The sequence below is a fragment of the Lissotriton helveticus genome, chromosome 12 (assembly GCF_964261635.1).
Source record: "Lissotriton helveticus chromosome 12, aLisHel1.1, whole genome shotgun sequence".
Classification (NCBI taxonomy): Eukaryota; Metazoa; Chordata; class Amphibia; order Caudata; family Salamandridae; genus Lissotriton; species Lissotriton helveticus.
Window position 1 is genome coordinate 444,330,332 of NC_136073.1, and position 25,122 is coordinate 444,355,453.

At 43.8% G+C, this 25,122-nt stretch overlaps 1 protein-coding gene across 1 annotated transcript in view; it reads left to right on the forward strand.

Annotated features, from left to right (window-relative positions):
• Window positions 1-25,122, forward strand: part of SLC6A2 (solute carrier family 6 member 2) — a 1,355,875-nt gene that overhangs the window by 325,848 nt on the left and 1,004,905 nt on the right. Inside the window, exon 3 of the mRNA XM_078668346.1 lies at window positions 3,827-3,958. Within this exon, the coding sequence (XP_078524472.1) occupies window positions 3,827-3,958 (132 nt within the window). The remainder of the gene's footprint in view (window positions 1-3,826; window positions 3,959-25,122) is intronic.

Consider the following 25,122-nt stretch of genomic DNA (forward strand, 5'->3'; position numbering starts at 1 on the left):
ACTGCACACACATGCTCTGCAAAGGCAGGTCTGCGACATTGTTAAATGGCTACTTAAGTGGATGACACAATTAATGCTTCAGGCAGACTATTGGCATTTAATTTACAGATTTACAGGCCCTGGGCACATGTAGTGCACTTTACTGCTTACTTATAAGTAAATCAAATAAGCCAATTAGGTATAGGTCAAGGTTATCAGGTTTAGGGGAAGAACTCAAGCACTCTAGCACTGGTTAGCAAAGGTAAACTGCGCAGAGTCCTGAGGCTAGCAAAAACGAGGTTAGCAAAAACAGGAAGTCTGAAGCAAAACATTAGGAGGAAATCACTCCAAAGATGCTTGGTTTAACACTGTTTCCCCATAATTGGTGTCCAGATTCCTTTCCCAACCTGTAAAAGGACTTACTTTTTTCAAGAGTAACTTTTCTAGGGTGAGAATCGGCCACCAAAATGTTTGTGAATTCCCACTTACATATGAGTTTGTGGGTGTTTACCATTTTTTACAGGACAACTGTCCCCTCTTTATCACCCTTATTTGGATATTTATTCCAATAGACCATCTGCAAAATTGGCAGATTGTCCAGAAGTAGTAAAATTGAGAAGTATGCAAAAACATCCACTAATCGAGATGATGTGAAATTAAATCAGGAAATGTTTTATCACCAGGACAGATTTCTGGGCTTGTATGTTCTACGTACCTCTGGAAAAATGTTTGTGACTTAAGCCCTTTCTCACTTTGCAAAACCATAATGCTGCTTTGTATCTGTATATTGTAGTTGTATATTGGTGTACATTTGTATATACACACATATATATACATGCACACACAAACACACACACACCCACCCACACTCACACTCACATATATATATATATACATATATATATATATATATATATATATATATATATATATATATATATATATATATATATATATATATATATATATACACAAATACACACGCAAACACACACATATATATGTATCATGTCCAGTGTTACATTCCAGGTGGTTTATATTGGCTGACTGTACAGTTTCAAGGAATAACTTAGTTCACTATATATTTTACAGCAGAAAGAATTTATGTGAGGTCACTGACAATATATCATAGTAATACAAAGTGCAAATGTTCTGACTCAGTAGCACATATAGAGAAAGATTCAGAGGAAACTACAGTCCTATCTAAATACCCAGTGGCGGCTTCTCCATGGGGGCGTCGCCCCACTGCTTTTTTGCAGTGCGAGAAGTCAGAAACATAAAATGGTAAAACTACCATTTTATGTTTTTGCTTCTCGCACTGCGAGAAAGCAGAAGTGCCTGGAGTGCCTGGTTGTGGGAGGGCGTGTGGGCGGTCCTATTTGCGGGCAGGGCTGACCAACCCAGTCATGCGCACTCTCCCTTTTTCTCTATGTAGGCCCCCCGCCCGTCATGCCAGCCGTGACTGTTACTAGGGGCCTATGTGTTAACGGGAGACTGAGGGCTGTCTCTCTTGCTCTCTCCAGTTTTTCGAGCGGGAGAGAGATACAGGCATTGCTGCCTGTTACAGCACGACAGACACTCATTTAAAAAGATCCTCGCCCTCCACAACAGGTAAGTTTAATTAGCGTGTTCAGTGTTGGGGGAGTGTAGATGGTGTGTTATTTTGGAGGGGCTCCATTATGTGCGAAACATGGCAAGCTAAGTGTTATGAACTCAGAAGCGCACGTCTCACACAAGGCGCGTGTACTCTGCCTGTGCAACCGAGATCTTGTTTTGGGCACTTTCTCTCCTACTACCAAATGCATACTTCATGCTGTCTTAGCTATCAAATGGCCTCATTCCAGTTGTCATTTGCAGCCAAACCTGATATGGTTATGTGTGACAGCGTTTCTGGCTTTAACACCATGGCGCACTGTGCATGCTGGAATTTTTAGAGTATTAAAATGTCTGAATGGAAAATACATATCCTAGAATGCAATGTGATGTTGGCAAAAATTACCAAGACTGACTGAGACTGTAAAATATGACTTGGGAGCTGTTTTTCAACATTTGAACTGCATGTCTTACAAGCCTAATACCACTTTCTTCTGCCCCTACATTTGCAGAAATCATCTAATTGTCAGTCATCTCTCTGCATCATCTCACTAAACAAGCATGAAGGAGAAAAGGGTTTAAATAAACACCCTGAATGTCCCAAGGTCCAACATTATAAATAACACATAACCACGACATTCAGAGGAATTACCTTGCATATTGTGCAAAACACATCTCCACCCCTTATGCCAACAGTAAGGCCCAGCTCCAGTAGCAGTCTGTGGTGGGAGTAGCTGCCGGGCGGTGACGTGGGGAGGGGCAGGGTGGGGGGTAGTAAACTATGGATTATGGCCAATTACAAGAAAGTAAACATATAAATAAATAAAACAAATTTCATTCCACGCACTGCATCCCCAAATGCTATGCAGTGCGCGCAACAAAATTTGTTTTATTTATTCATATGTTACCTGTAATCGGCCGTAATCCATAGTTTACTACCCCCACCCTGCCCCTCCCCCTCCCCATTTCACCGCCCTGCAGCTACTCCCACCACCGACCGCTACTGCACAGCTCATGATACATGTCAAGTGCTGAAGGGTAACCAGGGTGGCTATCAATGAGATCCCTACGCCTGTTGCCAAATGATGCCAGGAAAAGGTGTAAGCCCCCTTTTTCTTTTTCTTTGGAAGGGAAGGGGAGAGTTAAAGCAGGGGTGCTAGTTGTTGGTGTGGGGGTTGCTCTGTGCTGGGTGAGTTTTTGAAAGGGAGAGTTGAGTCTGGTCCTGACAGAGTGTGTTTGAGTACAGGATGTCTTAGAAATGCAATATCATTGGTACTCAGACTTCCCTGCACCCCGGTTCCCATTGCGTTAGTGACCGGGAGCACTTGTATCAAAACCCACCCACCACAGAAGTTTTTCAGGCTCAGCACGAGAAGGTACCATTGACTGTGTGAGTGTGCATGAACCCATCTGCCTCCCTGCTATTTGTGCAATGGGTGACTTATGCCTTTCAGTGGCACATAGACATGAAGAAGGCCTCTGTGGCTCTCATGTGAAGAAGGCGTTTTGGACTTGTGAGTTGGTAGTAACGCAATATACATTTGAATCACTTTAAAATCAAAAGTAGACACTCTTTTCTGACAGCCTGCTTCTTGCGATTTTCTTTCTCACAAATATGCAGCAAACATTGCTGCAAAATCCACCATGTGAATCAATTTTTTCCAAAACATTCTTGCAGGGTGAGACCCTCCCACCAACCCATTCCTTATGCAGTTACGGCTTGCTGACGTCGCTCGCTCATTATCCTCTGGTTTAAAATTTCTGGGCCAGCAGTTTTAAAATCCACCAGCCGCCACTGAAAATACCACCTTAATGCTCAAAATGCAAATAAGTCTAATCGTACCTTGTTTTCTGTGTGTGATATATCTTCAGGAGACAATGATTAAAGGTGTGTAAACCCTCACCCCAATCACGTAGCACTAAAATCCTAACGTGTTATGGTAACATGCCTACGCACAATATACTAAGAGACACATGTCTCTCATCAGAGGTAGCAAATCACCAACACAGGATGTGGATGAGGGTTTGATGTCTTGTTAAACACTATTTGAAGACCAAAGATCACACTGAGATTACACATTGAAGATGAAGCACTACTAGACCTATTTGGGTTTTGAGGATCAAGGTGGTTCTACCTTTTTGATATATCCATGCACACATATACAAAGACACATATAAATGGAAGATAAATAGAATAAAGATTAATTTTTTGCCAAACTGAATTATTCATGTTTTGTAATATCTTTTCTCCTAGGTGCCTTTCTGATTCCCTACATCTTATTCCTTATCATTGCTGGAATGCCTTTGTTCTATATGGAATTGGCACTGGGTCAGTTCAACAGAGAGGGAGCTGCCACTGTTTGGAAAATTTGCCCTCTCTTTAAAGGTAAGACATGTTACAAAACATCATGAATGAAGATGCTTGCATGATTTATGTATCAGACAGAAGGTTTCAGTCAGTCAGGGGTGGGTGAAGAAGTCACCTCTGCTGGCAGAGTTTGTGGAGTTTTGCTCACTCTGCGCACAGCGCGGAGTTCCAAAAAAAAACCTGAAGCGATGTTGAGCGGAGTATTTTCTCTCACGCGGCTCAACAGTGTTAGGTTGGCAAGCGTGATAACTCTCACTCTAGACCACCCCCGTGAGATTTCTGAACGCAGGCAATCGCACATGTTATGTTATGTTATGTTATGTTAGTGATATTTGTAATGCGCACAGCTGCTCCAGCGAAGGAGCGTCCCGGCGCACCGACAAGGTAGCGACACAACACAACAAGGAGGCAGAAAATATTAAAAGGGGTTTAAAATTTAACATAGCTGGAGAAACAAAAAGGTTTTAGCGGCCTTGCGGAAAGAGAGCAAGTCGCCAAGAATCCGGATTTTCAAGGGGAGAGCGTTCCAAAGTGCGGCTGCCCGCACCCTAAAGGAGCGACCCCCCGCCCGACTGAGTTTGAATCGAGGGGCTACTGCTAATTCTTGGTCCAAAGAACGCAGAGAGCGGCCCGGGATGTAGGGGCACAGAAGTTGATGCAATAAGGGGGGCGACAGGTCCTTCAGAATCTTAAAGGACATGCACAGCACTTTAAAATGGATCCGCTGCCTAACGGGTAACCAGTGCAAAGCTCGCAGGGTTGGAGTGGCCGAGCAAAACCTAGGAAGACCTACGATTGCTCTGGCCGCTGCGTTCTGCACTCTTTGGAGACGGGTCAGCTCGGCGTGGTTTAACCCTATAAAAAGGTAGCTGGCATAGTCCAGCCGAGCCAGAACCGTCGCTTGAACCACGAGTTGACGGGTTGCGGCATCGAAGTACTTAAGAGCAGGTCTCAAATTGCGCAAGATGCCGAAGCAACACGCCGCCGTCCTTTTGGTGTGGCCAACAAAATTGAGGGAGGGGTCCAACCAAACCCCCAGATTTTTGATCTCCGCAACCGGAGTGGGGGTGGGACCCAGCTCAGGAGGCCACCAGGTGTCTCCCCATAGTTCCGTCCGCTTACCAAAGACCATCACCTCAGTTTTTTTGGCATTTAGTTGGAGACAGTTGGACGTCATCCAGCCAGCCACCGCCCGAAGTCCTTCTCTGAATCTTGGGGCATCCACCCCGGAGTCCCCGCTGATCGTGACCGCTAGCTGGGTATCATCTGCGTACGACACCATGGTCATACCACAGAGCTTCACAACCTCAGCCAGCGGCCTCACGTAGATGTTAAACAACGTGGGACTCAGCGAGGAACCCTGTGGGACCCCAAGAGACAGAGGATGTCGTTTGGACTGATAGGGCGGGGCAGCCACACAGAAGGAACGGTCCATGAGAAACGAACGAAACCACTGGTGTGCAGTGCCGGTCACCCCTATCTCCTCAAGTCGCTGCAGGAGAATTTCGTGGGAGACCGTGTCAAAGGCGGCGCTTAGATCTAACAAAACAAGCGCCGCCGTTTGACCTGCATCCAGAACTGCCCGCAGGTGCTCGACCATGAATAACAGTGCCGTCTCCGTGCTGTGGCCAGCCCGGAAACCGTTCTGGGTATTGTCCAGAATGTTAGTACGCGACAGATGATCAGTGAGGGCGGTGTTAACATGCACCTCCGCGACTTTGGCTGGCCACGGGAGAAGCGAAATCGGACGATAGTTCTCCGATTTTGTAGGGTCGAGAGATGGTTTTTTCAAAATGGGCATCACTACCGCATGCTTCCATTTCAAAGGCACCTGGCCAGATGATAGAGACATGTTGATTAAGTCACAGACCGGGCGAGCAAAAGTCTGATCTCTGAACATTAGTGGCTTGAGCGGGTCTGCCGGCGACCCAGACTTGACTCGAAGAGCCAAGGCCGTGTAAGACTCCGAAGAGAGACAGGGGAAAGAGTCTAACACCACCTGACCCGGCAAGATGGATGACCCCACACTGGTTTGTGCAGCAGTGGGAAAGGCACTATAGATGGTCTGGACCTTCTCCAGGAAGAAAGCCGCCAGTATTTCACAGTGGGTGTTGGAACTGATGGAATTGCTGGCAGGCTTCTTTGCCACAAGGTCCTTGAGAGCCTTAAAGATGGATTTAACAGGATTCCCACTGCTGCGAAACTCCAGAGCATAATATGCAGCCCGGGCTCTACAAACCGCACGGTGGTAAGACTTGACAGTAGCCATGTACAGGATTTTTTTGCTGCTGTCATACCTTTTCCTCCAGTCTCTCTCTGCACGTCTGCAGACACTTTTCAGAGCCCGCAGATTGCCATCGTACCAGGGGCTGGGGTCGCAGAGGCCACACTTACTCGAAACCATCGGGATAAGGGAGTCGAGAGCTCTGGTTACCCATTCGCAGAAATGGTCATAACCAGATTCCACGTTCTCCGCTACATCCGGTGGATCGTCAGTAAGAAGGCGATAGAGATCTTCCGCCTTTAGTTTGCTCCAACGCCGTCTGGGCAGAGCTCGCAGCGACGCCTTAAGTGGGGCCTCTATCAGAGGGCAGTAAATAGTCACGAGCGAGTGGTCTGACCAAGTCAGGGGGAGGGGGGAGGCCACTGTAGCCCCCTCCCTAGCACATGTGGAGAAAGCTGACGCTCGCATTGAGGAAACTGCCGCTAGAGCAGAAAATCTACTTGAGCAGCAAAAAGTAGCAGCGCCCTCTGGCACTCCGTATTAAACTGTTGGCACTGTGCAACATACAGAACTCTGCCACTTGCAGAACTCTGCATAGCGTGGCAGAGTTGTTTTGGCACATTGCGGAGTCCCACATAGTGCGACTCTGCAAACTCCACATAGGTCTAAAAATATCCTGAAATTTTGCTTTACCTGACTTTCTGTCATTTTTAGCCATTGAGAACTGCTTTGCACAAAAAATTAATGCAACATTTTCTGCTTGAAAAAGTGTTCCGATGTACCTCAAGTGACGTTTTTATGTAAGATAGACTAGTGTGTGAAATTTTCATTCAATATGATAGCAAAACATGTATTACATAATTTTACATTATTTTATCCAAATTTCATGAAAGTCATTGAATCAAATTATGTGTTGTTGCGAACACCAATTGGAGAGTCTGTCTAAGAGTATAGTGTGGGGCAGAGAGCTAAAGCTTTGCAGTTAGGGAGGGTTACATTTCTTTTGTTGTATGTTTTTAACATGGTTTGGCAAGGGCAGCAAAGCAATGGTATTTCACAATTGGACATCGGACAGTACAGAATCTTGATGGACAGAACAGCAAGAGAGAAAATACTGAATTTCTGATATTTCATCGTTTTTTTTCATAGATTGTGTTTTCACTGGAGTAGGTCACAAGTGTTAGTTCATGTTTGTATATAGATATTACCTATTGGCGGTCACCAGTAGGTAGTCATAGTTAGGACCTATTATCCTTAGGAAAATCATAACATTCTTTTCCCAATAACTTTGGCGTCGATTGACAAATCTTCGCGAAATTCTCAAAACTCGTGGGGCACTCCGGTCAGCTCCTATCTTAAAAGTTTCGGGGTGATTCAGAAAGCAGGGGCCGAGAAAAAAGGGGGTCCCAAAACGTGAAATAACTAATATAATAAAGAGAGAGCCCAAACCTTTGAGGCGGGTAATCTCAGGAACTACAGCACCAATCACAACACCCAATACAGCATTGGAAAGGGCAGTTGCAGCAGAAGGACATAGGCTATGCAGACGCCCACCATATACATTTAAAAGGAAACTTTAGACAAAGCTACAGCCCGAACTGCTGAACGGAATGACACCAACTTTGGAGAAAAGGTAGCCCTTGGTTCAGAAAGATCCCTTTTTGTTAAATGGTGTAAATCGGTTCAGTAGTTCATGAGAAATTAGAAAAAGAAAAAGTTTCAATATCTGGGTGGAGCCTAAAAACACATCTAATCGTGAGATCTGATTGGCTGTCAGCACTTCATCCTGGAATTGCTGGCAGCCATCTTGGGACCAATATACATGATAGTACCCCATTGAAATGCATTGTAGTGAATAAAAGATTTTGAGGGTTACCAAAAGGAGAACTATGAAGGGTGATAAGAGACTTTAGTTACAATAGAATTCATTTGTTGATGGTACCATACTAATTTCAGGAATTGTGGTGTTTTCTAAGGTGAATTTACCCTGTGAAAAACCTTCTGCTGGGATATCATGAATCATGTTTGAGAGAAAACTGAAGCTAAAATTGTAGGAAGATTCAATCACAAGCAGGAAACAGGTTAATAAGTAACGAGGTTTATTCGTCACATCTGCTCACATTAAAGTCCAGTCAGGGAATGGCAATACACATAACAGCATTTCGAACGGAAAGCCTCCCCACATTGAAACACAACATTCTTCCCAGGAAACTCACAACACGAGACCGTCACGAGCTGTGACAAGACAACCACCACGCTCGTGACAGCTCGTGTAACCAGAACAGTACCCAACACACCTTCCCCCCTTAAAACAAAACAAAAAAAAACAAGATTATCATCGTAGAATTAATTCATAACAAAATCTCTAAACCTAGAAGGCAGACGATGTGAACGAACACTTCTAGTGTTACCAGAATCGCCGTCAGCTCCTGTATTATTAGTCTGTTCAGCATGTTCCCCAACATCCAAAAACACATTACTGTCACAATCATTTTGAATCGAGGTAGGCCCAGAAAAAACCGAAACCCTATTGAAATTCAAAACCGAACCACCATCAACCCTAACAGCATTCTTGAAAACTTCAATCACTTTTTTAGGGTTTGACCACACAGGAAAACCTTTACTAACACCTTCTTTTTTTTTTATTCGAACGTAGTCAACCATCTTTATCAAACGACTGGCTGCAGACCCAATCCTCTTTTCCATGGAAAGTTTCATCTTATTTTTATATAACTCTACTCTGCAATGAACAGCCTCAAAATCTACCTTCAAAAACTCGGATCCACTCACATTTTTCTTCAACCACCAAGGTGCTAACCTGGTACTAGGCTTACGTCCTCTTAAAAGCTCAAAGGGGCTAACCAAGGTTACAGAATTAGGAGAAGTTCTATACGCCAAAAGCATGGATTGTAATGCATTCCTCCAATTCAAACCACCTTTAATGGAGAGTTGGATGGCTTCTTTGATCACGCGGTTGAAGCGTTCAACCTGGCCATTGGCTTCAGGATGGAAAACTGCAATTCTCCTATGAGCAATACCACACTTAATCATAAAACTTTCCATTTCCTTACTGACAAATTGGGGACCATTGTCAGTCACAATCTCTTGGGGAATCCCTTCTCTGCAAAAAACCTCATCCAAGAATTCAATCACTTTCTGAGAAGTAACATCCTTAACCATTTTAACCTCCGGCCATTTAGAGTAGTAATCGATCAGGACAATTCCAAAAGTCTCTTGCTTAGACAAACAACTAAAAGGACCAATGATGTCTAAACCCAGTTTACGCCAATGGGAAAATCAACAGGTTGTGGTTCAGGACGTAAAGCCACAGCCGTTTTGTCACTGTTTGAACAATAAACACAAGAACGTACAAAATGGTCCGAACAAGCATCAATACCTGGCCACCAAAATGTCTCTTTCACTCGTCTTCTGGTAAAAGATATCCCCAAATGCCCTTCATGAGCAATTTTGAGGACAATATTTCTGAAAGAAAAGGGTGGAACAATCTTGTCTCCCCTTAAAACCAAACCATTCTCCTCTGCAAGCTCCTCCTGAATTTTATAAAAACCCATCATATCACCCGACAATTTCCTTGGTTCGGGCCAACCTTGTACTAGATATCTCTTGACACTACACAACTCCACATCCTTACTCATCTCCGTTAACCAACTTTTTTCTTGCAAAAATGACTGATCATTATCCGCCAAATCGACATCATTAAAAGTAAAAGCCTCTTCACAATCATCTTCTAGAACTCCACAAGGAACTTCACAAGGAGAAACTAGTCTGGATATGCAATCTGCATGTACATTTGCTTTACCCTGAACATACTCAATTTGATACTGAAAGGATTGTAGTCTAGATGCTAGTCTTGCAAGACGCGCTGACATTGTCCTGCCACCGCCTGGAGACATGAGAAAAATCAAAGGCTTGTGGTCAGTTTTTATGATAAACCTTGTACCCCACAAAAACGGTCTAAAGTCTTCTGCTCCCCACACACACGCCAACAATTCCCTCTCTATGACAGAATAGTTTCTTTCCGCATCCCTCAAGGCTCTTGATGCGTAAGCAACAATCCACTCCTTCTCATTATCCCTCTGCAAAAGAACACCACCCAAACCAGAACTGCTAGCATCCACCATGACTATGCATTTGGCTCCACACACAAAAGGTTTGAGACATGGTGCATTCACTTGCAGGAGAAAGTCTCGGACTAGCAACTGTTAGATGGTTGCCATGGAAACCGAATTAATTTGACAACAAGATAACCTCAAATCCTTGAAGTTCCAAGAACTGTTGGCACAGTATGATTGAAAAATGAATAGAAAGTAAATTAATACCTCACAGAGTCCACTTAACGCAAGGTACTTAAAGTAAAATGTCGATCTCTGTTCCGATCGATAAATTTCACTTCATCGGAGCTGACTTTTCCAAACAAAATGGCCGTTACGTCGTTCATACGCTATTTTCTAAAGGAAATCGGCCTTGTTGTAGTAGCGCGTCAAGTGTGGTTTGCGTGATGTTTTTTGCAGGAGATCGAGCATAAACAACACAGCAGCGTGTAAGCTCGAGATCTCCCTACGTCACCGTGACTTGCTTGCGCTGTATTTCAACCTCAAATGCCAGGCTTCCACACGCATCAAATTCCTAGAGAATAAGGCTCAGCTACTCCACTCCACGATGGAACTCCTCAGAAATGGTAGGATTATGGAGCAGTCCACTCGAAGAATTATTAGACGATTCTCTGCCTCAAGCGATAAAATCTTCCTTGATTCTCTTCTTTTTTTTTTTTAAACGCGGTAAATGAAATCCCATCCTCGTCGCCAGTGTAGGAAGATCCAATCACAAGCAGGAAACAGGTTAATAAGTAACAAGGTTTATTCGTCACATCTGCTCACCTTAAAGTCCAGTCAGGGAATGGCAATACACATAACAGCATTTCGAACGGAAAGCCTCCCCACTTTGAAACACAACATTCTTCCCAGGAAACCCACAACACGAGACCGTCACGAGCTGTGACAAGACAACCACCACGCTCGTGACAGCTGGTGTAACCAGAACAGTACCCAACAAAAATGAGAGCATATTTTCTGTAAATTCACATTATCTTTCTCAGTCATGTGAGAATGAAGTCTGTCATTCTCAGTAAATCATGTACACCCAACAAGGGCAGAGACTGTCAGTTGATTCCTTTGTGTTCTACTGCAGCTTCCCAGAGTGTTCTAAAGAACAACTAGAGCGCTAACAGCCTTACCTATGACAAAAGTATGGCACACCTGAAGCCATCTTGATTGGAATAAGCTGGTAACACTTAAAATATTTAATTTTAAAAGGAACAAAATGATGGGGTTCATTTTGTCATAGAAATTCTGGTTAGTGCTGTAGTGCTGCGCGGTGATTTCCCCACACGGCCACGTTAGTGACCAACGCCACCTGGTGGTGGTAATTGGTATTGCGTCTCAGTCTATTCTTACCCACCCTCCTGAGGCGGAAAGCCGGGAGCGAGATCACTTGCCTTTTAAATATTTCTGTCACTTATACTCTGTGTATCTTTTAAAAATCGCACTTACTTTGTTCTTCTGGCACTTCTGGACGTGCCCTCTGAACCCTCTCACAGCGGATTTAGCGCTGTAGAGAGAAGCGAGGAAACTCCAACTATCCCCGCCGCCATTCACGGCGTGCTGCGAGGCCACGCCCACTCCGAGGCCACGCCCCCGCCCTATCTGTACATAAGCGCTGATTGCTAGCGCTGTTCTACAGACTTACCCACCCTCCTGAGGCGGAAAGCCGGGAGCGAGACCACTTGCTTTTAAATATTTGTGTCACCTATACTCTGTGTTTCTTTTAAAAATACGCACTTACTTTGCTATTCAGGCACTTCTGGACGTGCCCTTTGAACCCCCTCACAACGAGGCCACGCCCACTCCGAGGCCACGCCCCCGCCCTACCTGTACATAAGCGCTGATTGCTAGCGCTGTTCTACAGACTTACCCACCCTCCTGAGGCGGAAAGCCGGGAGCGAGATCACTTGCCTTTTAAATATTTCTGTCACTTATACTCTGTGTATCTTTTAAAAATCGCACTTACTTTGTTCTTCTGGCACTTCTGGACGTGCCCTAAGAACCCTCTCACAGCGGATTTAGCGCTGTAGAGAGAAGCGAGGAAACTCCAACTATCCCCGCCGCCATTCACGGCGTGCTGCGAGGCCACGCCCACTCCGAGGCCACGCCCCCGTCCAATTACACCTATTAAATCATGTGCTTCCACCGGACGCGCAGCGGACGGGCGCAGCGGGCGCGCCTAAGGCAAGCCCGTCTTCGCCCATCATCGCCAAGTCATCGCCTCTCGCCAGTCCCCCTGGTCGGATTCCACCAGCACCCCTTTACTACGACAGGGAACAACTTCTTGCCTATGACCTCGGACGGACCTGTGCCCATCCTATAGGTACGCTTGGTCAAACGTGCCTTCAATGTAAAAATTGTCACTTTACTACTGTCCCCCCCACCACATTCGACAATTCCAAGACTTATCCAAAACAACCCCTATTGCTATCATCCATCTCAATGTCAGGTCACTCACCAAACATCATCTCGAGGTTAACACCCTCATATTGGATGAAAACCCAGACATCCTCTTCCTCTGTGAAACTTGGCTACGCGATGGCATCTCAGTCATACCTAACCTTACGCTCCCTGACGACTACCGTATGTCGAGCTTAAGTAGAGATGGGAGAGGCGGAGGCATTGCTGTAATCTATAGAAAAACTCTCACCTGCGCTTTCACCAAAGAAGAACTTCCCAACTGTGAATGTGCCTACTTCAAAATTACTATAAATCCTAACTTCACTATGTCAGGTCTTTACATATATCGCCCACCTGGACCTGCCTCCAGGTTCATCGAGGCTCTTCTTGAGACAGCGAATTCTTTAGTGACCAAAACTGCAAACTTTACCATATTAGGTGACCTCAATCTCCATTTTGACCTACCTAATGATTCCACGATCAAAAATCTTCTCGCCGATCTCTTCGCCCTCCAACTAAACTCCCTCATACAAACCCCAACGCACTTAGCTGGTCACATCTTAGACCCAGTATTTACAAACATCGAGGAGGCCAAAACTGAGATGCCCCTACCTATGGGATGGACAGATCACTACCTCATTAAACTGACTATTTTAATCAATAAAACGACGCACAAAAACACATCAGCCCATCGTCTAAAAAGACCATGGCATAAATTATCCACTAGTGATCTTCATGCCACTCTTGGGGAATTCCATCATGAGGCTAACACAGACATCAACTCAGTCTATAGCACGTTCCATGACTGGATTATGGGAGGGTTAGACACTCTTATTCCAGCGAAATGGACGAAAGGACGCAATACACCATCCAATCCATGGTATAATGACACCCTCAAAGCCATGCGCAAAGATTGTAAAAGAGCTGAGCGTCTATGGAGAAAGGACTACAACAATGAGGACAAAAATAACTATCTATCAAAACAAAAAATGTACCACAAGGCCATCCGTGGTGCACGAACCGCCTTCTATGCAGATAAAATCAATTCGAGCCCCACACCTGCCAAAGAAGTCTTTAAACTTGTCCAAGAACTACAGAGCTGTAAATCCCCCTCCCCTAATATCTCCTCTGCGCAACAATGTGAAGAGCTCGCCATGTTCTTTGTAGACAAGGTACAAAAAATCTACCGCTCCTTCCCCCAGCACTCCCCAAATCTTGCTAAATGCACCAACCCCCTCCCTAACCAGACTATCATGAACCTCATTCCAGTAATTTCTCTCGACAACCTCACTAAACTGTGTCATAAAGTCAAAACTGGCTCTCCGTCAGACCCCATCGTCCGGCTCAATTCTTGGAGTCACTTGACTTCTTTCTACCCTCCCTGGCCTCTGTTCTGAATCTCTCTTTCTCTTCAGCTAGTGTACCATCTGCCTGGAAGCAAGCGTGGGTTTCACCTATCATCAAGAAACCCTCCCTAGATCCTTCTAAACCGGAAAATTTCCGACCGATCTCGCTGCTTCCATGGCTGTCTTAAATCGCTGAAGCCCATGTTAACAGCACCCTGTCCCATCATATGGTCCAGAACAACATCCTGGACCCATCTCAAAATGGGTTCAGACCGGGCCATAGCACAGAGTCTGCTCTCCTGGCCACTACCGAGTATCTCCGGACGATCTTAGATGCCGGTCAAAGTGCTGCGCTGATTCTTCTCGACCTCAGTGCGGCCTTTGATATGGTGTCCCATGACATCCTTCTTGATCGTCTGGAGACTTTCGGAGTATCTGGCCATGCCTTAAAGTGGTTTCAATCGTTCCTTAAGGACAGATCCTTGCGGGTCTCAGCACCTCCTTTTCTATCTAAATCCCATCCCATTGCACAAGGAGTTCCGCAGGGCTCTGCGTTGAGCCCATCTCTTTTTAATCTATACGTGCAACCTTTAGCGACAGTGGCCAAAGAGTGGGGCCTGACACTGGTGTCGTACGCCGACGACACACAGCTGGCCATCACCCTTACGGAAGGCCCGTCCATTTCGGCCTCTAGATTTAAAAACGGTCTCTCCGCAGTAGCCCAATGGATGACGGACAACTGTTTACAGCTCAAAGCTGGAAAAACAGAAGTGCTACTCCTTGGTAAAAACACCAGCCATTGGAATGAGCACTGGTGGCCGTCTTCCCTAGGCACCATCCCACCTCCCAAATCCTTAGTAAAAAACCTGGGAGTGTGGATGGATGCCTCACTCAACTATCAGACTCATACCAAAAAAGTCGCTGGAACTTGTATCGGCTTGCTGAGGAATCTCAGCCACATATTGGGCTTCTTTGATGCTAAAACTCGTCAACTTATCGTTCAAGCAACTATCCTCTCGCGTTTGGATTACGCCAATGTAGTCCTCCTAGGTGCCAACAAAGGAGAGATAGCACGATTACAACGTGTGCAAAATTCTGCGGCTAGAGCCCTGGTCGGCCTTCCTCGTAGATGCTCGGCCAGAGCTACAATTCGCAAACTACACTGGCTACCGGTTGATTCCAGAATTAAATTCAAAACCCTCATCATGACTTTTAAAATTCTCAAACATGATAACCCTATTCTGCTACCACCTCTTCTCACCCCCTATACCCCATGACGTAACTTGCGATCTTCCAACCAACACCTTCTGTGCGTCCCTCGCATAAAACTCTCCCGCATGGGCGGCCGCTCCTTTAGGGTTCTGGGAGCCAAGCTATGGAACGATCTCCCACTAAATATTCGCTCCATAGAAAGCTTACCTGCTTTCCGGAAAGCAATTAAAACTTACCTATTCCCCTCCCCTTAAACCTCCCTTCACTCCTCACTCTCAGGTTAGGGTTTGTGACGTCTTTAGCGCCGGGACGCCTCATCGCTGAGGCAGCTGTTTTGCGCTTTACCAAAACAATACAATACAATACAATACAATAACAGCTTCGGGGAAAGAGCAGTTGTTGGAGCACCGGAGAGGGGGCTGCCTTAAGGATTTTAAGGGCATTTGTTCTGTGCTCACACCCTCTGCTATCATGTCTTTTCCAGAAGACCATTTTTACTCCTCCTACCAGGAAGTGGAGCAGGAATGGCCCCAACTTCTCCCTCTGGCAGTTGACCAAGCCCTCTCTCTGGCTATTTCTAGGGCGCTGGCTCCTCTTAGAGATCAGGTTGATAAGCTGGCGAAAAGCATCCTTGGGGTGTTCAGTGACCCAGATCTGGAGGTGGCAGGTCCCAGTAGCTACAACAACACACATTTATGGAGGGTCAAAGGGGATTTAGAGACCACACTCTGATACGGCCCCAACAATACTATAAGATAAAGAGTATCAGAGGGTCTGAGATAACAAAAACAAGAGTGCTAGATGTGCATCTACAGAGGACTTACAATACCATGCTTCATACGAAATTATAAAGACAAGGGTCACCCTTATATTAAACCCAACAGGTGATCATATGAGGATGCCCATCAGTCACCACACGGAACCGCCCTTCATCATTTGGGTTCCTTCTAAGACCACTGATGGTGTTATCTATTCTATTTCTCATGGAGGGCTAAGATTGTAAAAACCCTCTCATGGTTAGATAGATTAACGTGGTCCTGCTTCTCAACTGAGAGGATGTTAAGGAAGGGGACTGATGTCGTAGTGCAAAAAATAGTGAAAAAACAAGAGAAAATGTGTGTGATATAAAATTGGATGAGGGGGTGCTAAACGTAACTTTATTCTGTTGCTACCCACTCTACCAATATTAAAAAGTAGACAGGGACAACCCAATTAATCTTGGATCATCTGATGTATTCTAGGGTCAACATGTTTCTGCAATAATTGACATGAGTTGTCATTGCTTTCATCAGGACCGCTATATACTATTTGCTACTACGAACTAGTGCTCTTAAAGAAAAAAGTGCTCAAGGTTATAAATAAATTTCAAACCCGATACTTGGATCACCTGTATCCACTAGATGTCTGTATCGGTGGTTTCACCATTCCAAGTTGGAAACTTCTAGAAATAGTGAAAACATGAAGTTGTTACATTGTAGTCCTGTAGGAGAAACACAGCATTCCTGTACTTGTGTAAACATACTAGGTTTCACTTTTATAATTCTAGTAGAAAGTAAATTTTTTTTAAAGTAAATTTCTTCCGGGCACAATCATAGAGCCATCTTATATAGTGCCAGAATCTCAACCTTGGATCGAATTGTCAAAATAACTAAAGGAGATTAGCATCTTACCCCACTTGTAAGATGTATGAACCTCACCCCACCTGGCTACGGCTCAGGGTAAAGGGGAAGCACCGCTCTGTAAAAGGGGCAAAAAACAGCATAGCTGAAAAAGCCACTTGTATCTCGTGTTGGCAGACAGTCAAGTATATGCGCCGGGAGCGCTATCTAATATTCCACTCACGTACCGTAATTAGCCTTATGAAGAATTCAACTGAGCTATCATGGTTTGTCACCACAAAGTAACTCTCTATTTCAGCATTGCATTATGATACAGCGCGCCCCAACATAGAATAGATATTGAAGCATGTTGGGAGAGCAGAAAGTTACTTGTGCGCCACAATCCCAGTGTGAACTGTAGTGCTAGAGCTAATTCTAGTATTCTAAAAGGACCTCATTCCTACAAATGCGTCTCTCCGCTGCTGGTACACGCGGACATATATCACTCGCAGCGCTAGTATCGCACGGACAATCACCTTACCTCTCCGTCGGTACTTCGTATCGGCGTCTGAGCCGATCGGGGAGGTAGGGGAGTCCGCCTAAGCTACCGTATATAACGCAGAGCGTTATTGGTCAAACGTGCGTCACGTGGGTCAATGTGTGAGGCGTAACTGGCTAGACATTGAGCCAATAGAAGTGACAATACGAGATACAAGTGGCTTTTTCAGCTATGCTGTTTTTTGCCCCTTTTACAGAGCGGTGCTTTCCCTTTACCCTGAGCCGTAGCCAGGTGGGGTGAGGTTCATACATCTTCCAAGTGGGGTAAGATGCTAATCTCCTTTGGTTATTTTGACAATTCGATCCAAGGTTGAGATTCTGGCACTATATAAGATGGCTCTATGATTGTGCCCGGAAGAAATTTACTTTCTAAACATTTTACTTTCTACTAGAATTATAAAAGTGAAACCTAGTATGCTGTGTTTCTCCTACAGGACTACAATTTAACAACTTCACGTTTTCACTATTTCTAGAAGTTTCCAACTTGGAATGGTGAAACCACCGATACAGACATCTAGTGGATACAGGTGATCCAAGTATCGGGTTTGAAATTTATTTATAACCTTGAGCACTTTTTTCTTTAAGAGCACTAGTTCGTAGTAGCAAATAGTATATAGCGGTTCTGATGAAAGCAATGACAACTCATGTCAATTATTGCAAAAACATGTTGACCCTAGAATACATCAGATGATCCAAGATTAATTGGGTTGTCCCTGTCTACTTTTTAATATTGGTAGAGTGGGTAGCAACAGAATAAAGTTACGTTTAGCACCCCCTCATCCAATTTTATATCACACACATTTTCTCTTGTTTTTTCACTATTTTTTGCACTACGACATCAGTCCCCTTCCTTAACATCCTCTCAGTTGAGAAGCAGGACCACGTTAATCTATCTAACCATAAGAGGGTTTTTACAATCTTAGCCCTCCATGAGAAATAGAATAGATAACACCATCAGTGGTCTTAGAAGGAACCCAAATGATGAAGGGCGGTTCCGTGTGGTGAATGATGGGCATCCTCATATGATCACCTGTTGGGTTTAATATAAGGGTGACCCTTGTCTTTATAATTTCGTATGAAGCATGGTATTGTAAGTCCTCTGTAGATGCACATCTAGCACTCTTGTTTTTGTTATCTCAGACCCTCTGATACTCTTTATCTTATAGGTCCCAGTAGCTCCCATATGGGGAATAAAAGGGCCACTAGGCATAATGCGGGGCACTTGGAAGGATTTTATAAACGTATGGAGACCTTCCTCAAGAGTGCGCAAATGCTAAAACATGCACCCTGCCGGGAGGAGGAGGAATCCAGAGAAAACTGCGACGCTGTCACCACTATTGTAGACCCCGAGGGCGGGTTTCCATTAGAGGGAAAGGGTGTATCAGAGGATGATTTCTCCTCCGATAAGGATAAGGACTCGGGGCATCCCTGGCATCCAGAGTCGCACTCCTCTAAGTCCCGGGTTGGGTACGGGGTCCACTCGGACATGTTCGAGCCTACTAAAATTTACCATCCTAGGTCAGCGGAGTGGACCCCTGACACCAAAGTGGCAGAGTATGTGGTGGGCAAAATCCTCAACCCCTTGAAAGGGAGGTCAGGAATAGGATGAGGGGAGAATGCCCCAGGCCCTCACTGAAGGAGAAGGTGGCACACATGCCTGAAATTGATGAGAAACTATGTACCTTTTTCTCCAAGTATGAGGGATCCAAAGAAAGGAATTGATAGGTCTTGGACGTGGTAGGGCCCATGACCCAAATTATTTAATTGGTGGAGCATTCAAAAGAGTCAGGATCCCCTTTGTCCACGGATATTGTGGCTGGTTGGGCGCACTACCCTAAATCCTAAAACACTACCCCCAGCATGACACCCTACACTACCCAAACATAACTGCACTACCTTAAACCCTAAAACACTACCATCAGCCCGACTCCCTACACTACCCAAACACCACTGCACTACCCTAAACCCTAAATCTACCCCCAGCACAACCCCCTACACTACACAAACACCACTGCACTACCCTAAACCCTAAAACACTGCCCCCAGCACGACCCCCTTCACTACACAAACACCACTGCACTGCCTTAAACCCTAAAACACCACCCCAGCACGACCCCCTACACTACACAAACACCACTGCACTACATTAAACACTAAATCTACCCCCAGCATGACCCCTACACTACACAAACACCACTGCACTACCCTAAACCCTAAAACACTTCAACCAGCATGACCCTAAACCCTAAAGCACGACCCCCTACACTACACAAACACCACTGCACTACCCTAAACCCTAAAATACTAGAACCCAGCACAACCCCCAACAGTATACAAACACCACTGCACTACCTTAAACGCTAAAACACTACTCCCTACACTACACAAACACCACTGCACTACCCTAAACCCTAAACCACTACCCCCAGCACTGCTGCCTACACTACTCAGACACCATTGCACTACCCTCAACCCTAAAACACTACCCCAGCACGACCCCCTACACTACCCATACACCACTGCACTACCCTAAACCCTAAAACACTACCCCCAGCATAACACCCTACACTACTGCATTATCCTGAACCCTAAAACACTACTCCAGCACGACCCCCTACACTACCCAAACACCAGTGCACTACCCTAAAACACTACCCCAGTACGACCCCTTACACTACCCAAACACCACTGCACTACCCTAAACCCTAGAAAAAAAAATGCCCAATCCCCTTACCTCTCACTGCTCGTGGTTCCTCTCTCCTCGTGGTTTCTGCTTCATCGTGTGCTCGTTGTTGTGAGGAAACTGAACAGCCTCTGTTTCCTTACAACAACGTGGATCGTCTACATGTTTTTTAGAATACATGGTCATTTACCATTCATACCTTTGCAACAAAATGTGTTGTAAAGGCATGCGTGGTAAATGACCATGCATTCTAAAAAAATGTGTAGTAATGATTTTGCAATGTACAACGCATGCGTGGTAATGCATGCGTTGTAATGGTATTGCGAAGTAAAAAAGTCGTTGTAACAGCTGTTTACCAATCAAAGATGGCCCCTGTTCTTCAGTGAGAAGTTTATTTGATTAATTAGGAGGAAGGAATGTGTTTTTTTTACCGAAAAGTACATTCCCAGCTGTTGTATTGTGAAAGTGTCCGCGTGGCCTGGTTTCACTTCCGGTGAGAAAGTGGAAGAGTCTGTTTGGATCTAAAGGAGTTCTGTTGTTGGACGGGGCCGGCGTGACACGTCATCAGAAAACATAGCTAATGGAAAGCGTCCTCCCTGAAGTGTGGAGCAGTGCCATGAGAGGTCAACGAGTGTGCGTCCCACCGCAGTATGACCGTACCGCGTGACCCATGTGCCGCCTCCAGGGTACAGGAGGCAGAATTGGCATCGCAGGTCCTCTTTAAGACTAATTCTACATTTTGGTACTTGGGCATTTTAACTTTGTTGTTCCTGCCAGACACAAAGAGAAGATCCTGTGTTATTCAGTGCCCTCGTTACCTTTTTTGTGGGTTGTGGTGCTTGTCACTTCGCTGACGAATGGGCACCCCACCTTGTATGCCATCTGTAGGGCCTCTACCCTCGGATCATTGGTTTTGGTTTCTGGAGTGGCAACATAAACAGTTGCTCCCAAAGGACTAGCCTGAACACTTAGGTGAAAATCCCCTGCACCAGCATTCCACGGACATTCTTTCCTAGCTCTCCCACTTCGACGAGGACGTCATAATAGCACGGCTCCGCTCGCGACACCATATGACATCATCGGAGTCATAAGAGGACCTCGTCAGCATGCTGACGTCAGTTCCACCCATTTTTTCTGTGCCTCCGAGACAAACAGGCGGACTGGGACATTTTCACATGTACACATAGTATAATAAATAAATATATATATATATATATATATATATATATATATATATATATATATATATATTGGCTTTCACTCAGCACAGCAGCCGCTGTGCAAATGCACTCCAACTTCCAGCCTGTGCATACTTGTAAATCAGCAAGACGACTTCATGACGGTTTCACATATTTATTTATTACGGTTCCAGCATGTGAAACGGAATCGAAAATAAACCCAACGCGTTTCGGCGACAACAAACTCGCCTTGGTCACGGGTTGGTAACTTGTTCACAGGTAATTCATTAAATAAAGTTTCTAATTTTTTCAAAGTGCTCATGTGATCAAAATAACCATAAACATAAACAAAGGACATTGCACTTGTTCTATAGCGGCCATCTTAGAGTGGAGTAATCAAGTGAATAATCATAAGATACGTCAAGTGTCCCTTGATATGAAAATTACGGCATACATTTCCATGCAGATATATCAAATGCATAATAAAGCTTATTCCATAGGGATGGTAAAATTGGGGGTTACTAAAGTTAGTAAAAAGTTAGGAAAAATTTCGGATAGACAGTTATTTAAGTTATTTAACTTTAGTAACCCCCAATTTTACCATCCCTATGGAATAAGCTTTATTATGCATTTGATATATCTGCATGGAAATGTATGCCGTAATTTTCATATCAAGGGACACTTGACGTATCTTATGATTATTCACTTGATTACTCCACTCTAAGATGGCCGCTATAGAACAAATGCAATGTCCTTTGTTTATGTTTATGTTTATTTTGATCACATGAGTACTTTGAAAAAATTAGAAACTTTATTTAATGAATTACCTGTGAACAAGTTACCAACCCGTGACCAAGGCGAGTTTGTTGTCGCCGAAACGCGTTGGGTTTATTTTCGATTCCGTTTCACATGCTGGAACCGTAATAAATAAATATGTGAAACCGTCATGAAGTCGTCTTGCTGATTTACAAGTATGCACAGGCTGGAAGTTGGAGTGCATTTGCACAGCGGCTGCTGTGCTGAGTGAAAGCCAATACTTTACGGGGCGACCTCCGTCCCTGTCATTGCACCGCAGTTCCGGGTCCCGGTGCTGTATGGAGGATGCGAGTTTGAAATATATATATATATATATATATATTTTTTCACTGAAAAAAACATAGGTTTCAGGCACGTTATAGTTAGAAATTAGCATTTAAAAAACCTCAGAAATTCACTGAAAAAACCATAGGTTTCAGGGGCGTTATAGTAAGTTGGACATTTCACTAGTACAAAACCATAGAAATTCCCCCATTATAGTTAGTTCAGCTAACTATAACTCGCACGCCCGCAATGCGCTGCTGATGACGTCACATATTACATTACATCACTCATGACATGGTCAGTGACTTCCCTCATGACAGCACTGATGACATCTCAAATATTATCACTGATGACATCATCCATTGAATGTGTGTTTTTTTTAAATTGAAATATGTTTTCTATATGTATATCTAAAGGTCAATGGAAGAATAAATGGGTATATAAGTGTCTAAATGGATGATTTCTTTTTTAATTGATTGTACAACTGACTGATTAAGTGTATCTTAGTGAATACATGGGTTAGTGAGTAATGTTTAAATATGTAAATATCTGTATCAGTCTCTTACTTTGTGTATAAGTGGCTGCATGGGTTGGTGAGTAGCTACATGAGTGTGTATATGGGTTGTTAGTTGGTTTTTCGAGTATCAGTATGAGTGTCTGAGTGTCTGCATGGTTCAGTGGGGGGTATTACTTAGTGCATAGATGTATGAATCAGTGACTTACTGTTTGTATGTGTTGAAGACAGCATGTGTGCAGGACTGTATAGGTGGATGAGTGTATGTATGAGTGTGTTCGTGAGTGAATGACTGTCTCAATAGTTTCTTTATGAGTAACTAAATTTGTTTTAAAGTAGTATATGTGAGTATTGGTTTATATAAGTGAGTATATGTGAGAGTGAGATATTGGAAGAGTTGCTGTACAAATAAGTAGGTGTTTCTATAAGTGATTGTTTAAGAGAGTAAGTATGTCTAAGTTTCTGTAGAAGAAAGTGTGGTAGTGTGTATAAAACTGTATATGCAAGTAAATGGATGTTTGATACTTTGTTTGCATGTGTGACTATGGATGAGTGGCGGTTTGTAACAGGATGTATAGGTGTATGAGTACATATGATGAGTGAGTACATGTATAAGTGACTGTATAAGGACTGTTGGTGAATGAGTGGATGTGTGTGTAGATCTTGGAATTACTCAATAGGTGTGTTGTACCTGGTATTGGTATGTCCATTGCTTTGAAAATGTTAGTTTATATTTTTGAATGTGTGTATCAAAGGTTATATTAGGGTGAGAGGAGGTCTGACACTCTATCACAAGGATGATGTCATTTGAGATGTCATCAGTGATGTCATGAGTGATATCACGGACCATGTCATGAGTGATGTAATATGTTACGTCATCAGCAGTGCATTGTGGGTGGGCGAGTTATAGAGTTATAGTTAGCTGAACTATAACGGGGTAATTTCTATGGTGTTGTATGAGTAAATTGTCCAACTAACTCTAACGCCCCTGAAACCTATGGTTTTTTCAGTGAATATATATATATATATATATATATATATATATATATATATATATATATATATATATATATACAGTTCCACAAGTTGCCAAAGCCTTTAGGCTGAAATTTTCCTTGATTACAGGCAGAGCGACATCACAATGAAAAGGCAAAGGCTGCTGCCCAATACTATATATACCTTTATTGCCTTCAGGTGAGGCCTCGTGATCTCACAAAATTGCATTCTGGGAACAGCAGTTTTTGCATCAGCCTTGTAGTTCATATAAAATACATAATGTCCACTCTAAATATTTTGCTCGCAATATAGCCATTAATGAGCTCTACAGGGGAAGCAGAAAAACACTGTTAAATATAAAACGCCATCCTGATGGACTGAAAGCGGCTCTTAACATCCAGAGCCTCAAGGCCGCATTACCTCACTGCGGTGGTGCAATCCCCACGGCATGGCTGCCGCGTATTATAAACAGTTTCACAAGTTGCCAAAGCTTTTAGACTGCACTCTCCAACTGAAGAACTCAGGCAACAGCGCAATCTGCAATACTCTGGTTTGTAAGGTTGCCTTACGCGTTTCAGACAGAAATTGTCCTTGATCACAGGCAGAACGACATCTCATATATATAACTCTTTCTTCCATATATATATATAGAAGTACATCAAAGTAATAACAAATCGCTCAAATACTTTGTAATTGACAGCATTAACACTAATAGACGGGGGTGGAGATAGAGAAGCTAAACTGAGAAAGCTTGAAACAAAATACATTCTCCTACTCAACACTAAGGCTCCAACAGGATTAAATATAACTGAAGATATGTATACATGCCTGCTTTAATTTAATCCAATCGGTTGATATTCTGTGTGATTGTATATGGATCTGATGTATAAAAATGATATCATTAAGACTAATAGTTTTTCCCGGCTGGGATACAGAAGGGTCTTAATTTAATACAAATAATTGATAACTTTTGACTTCAAGTTTTGGGAACCAAGTAGCGGCTGCTAACTGATTGGAGAGAGAAACAGTAACTTTATGTGGTTGTTTAAATGTTGGTATAAATCTAGCGTAAAGGTCCTTATTCCTTAGAGTCTGATGTTTAAAATACTGACTAGCGATATTATTTGATGTTTTCACATATTTCACTACTTCACTTTATATGGACTATGATAAATTGTTATGATGGGCTATGAATTGAATTGAACAATCTAACTGAAAGTGGAAGAAAATTAGCACATAATATGGAGTTTTCATATGTGATAAATTAGAGAT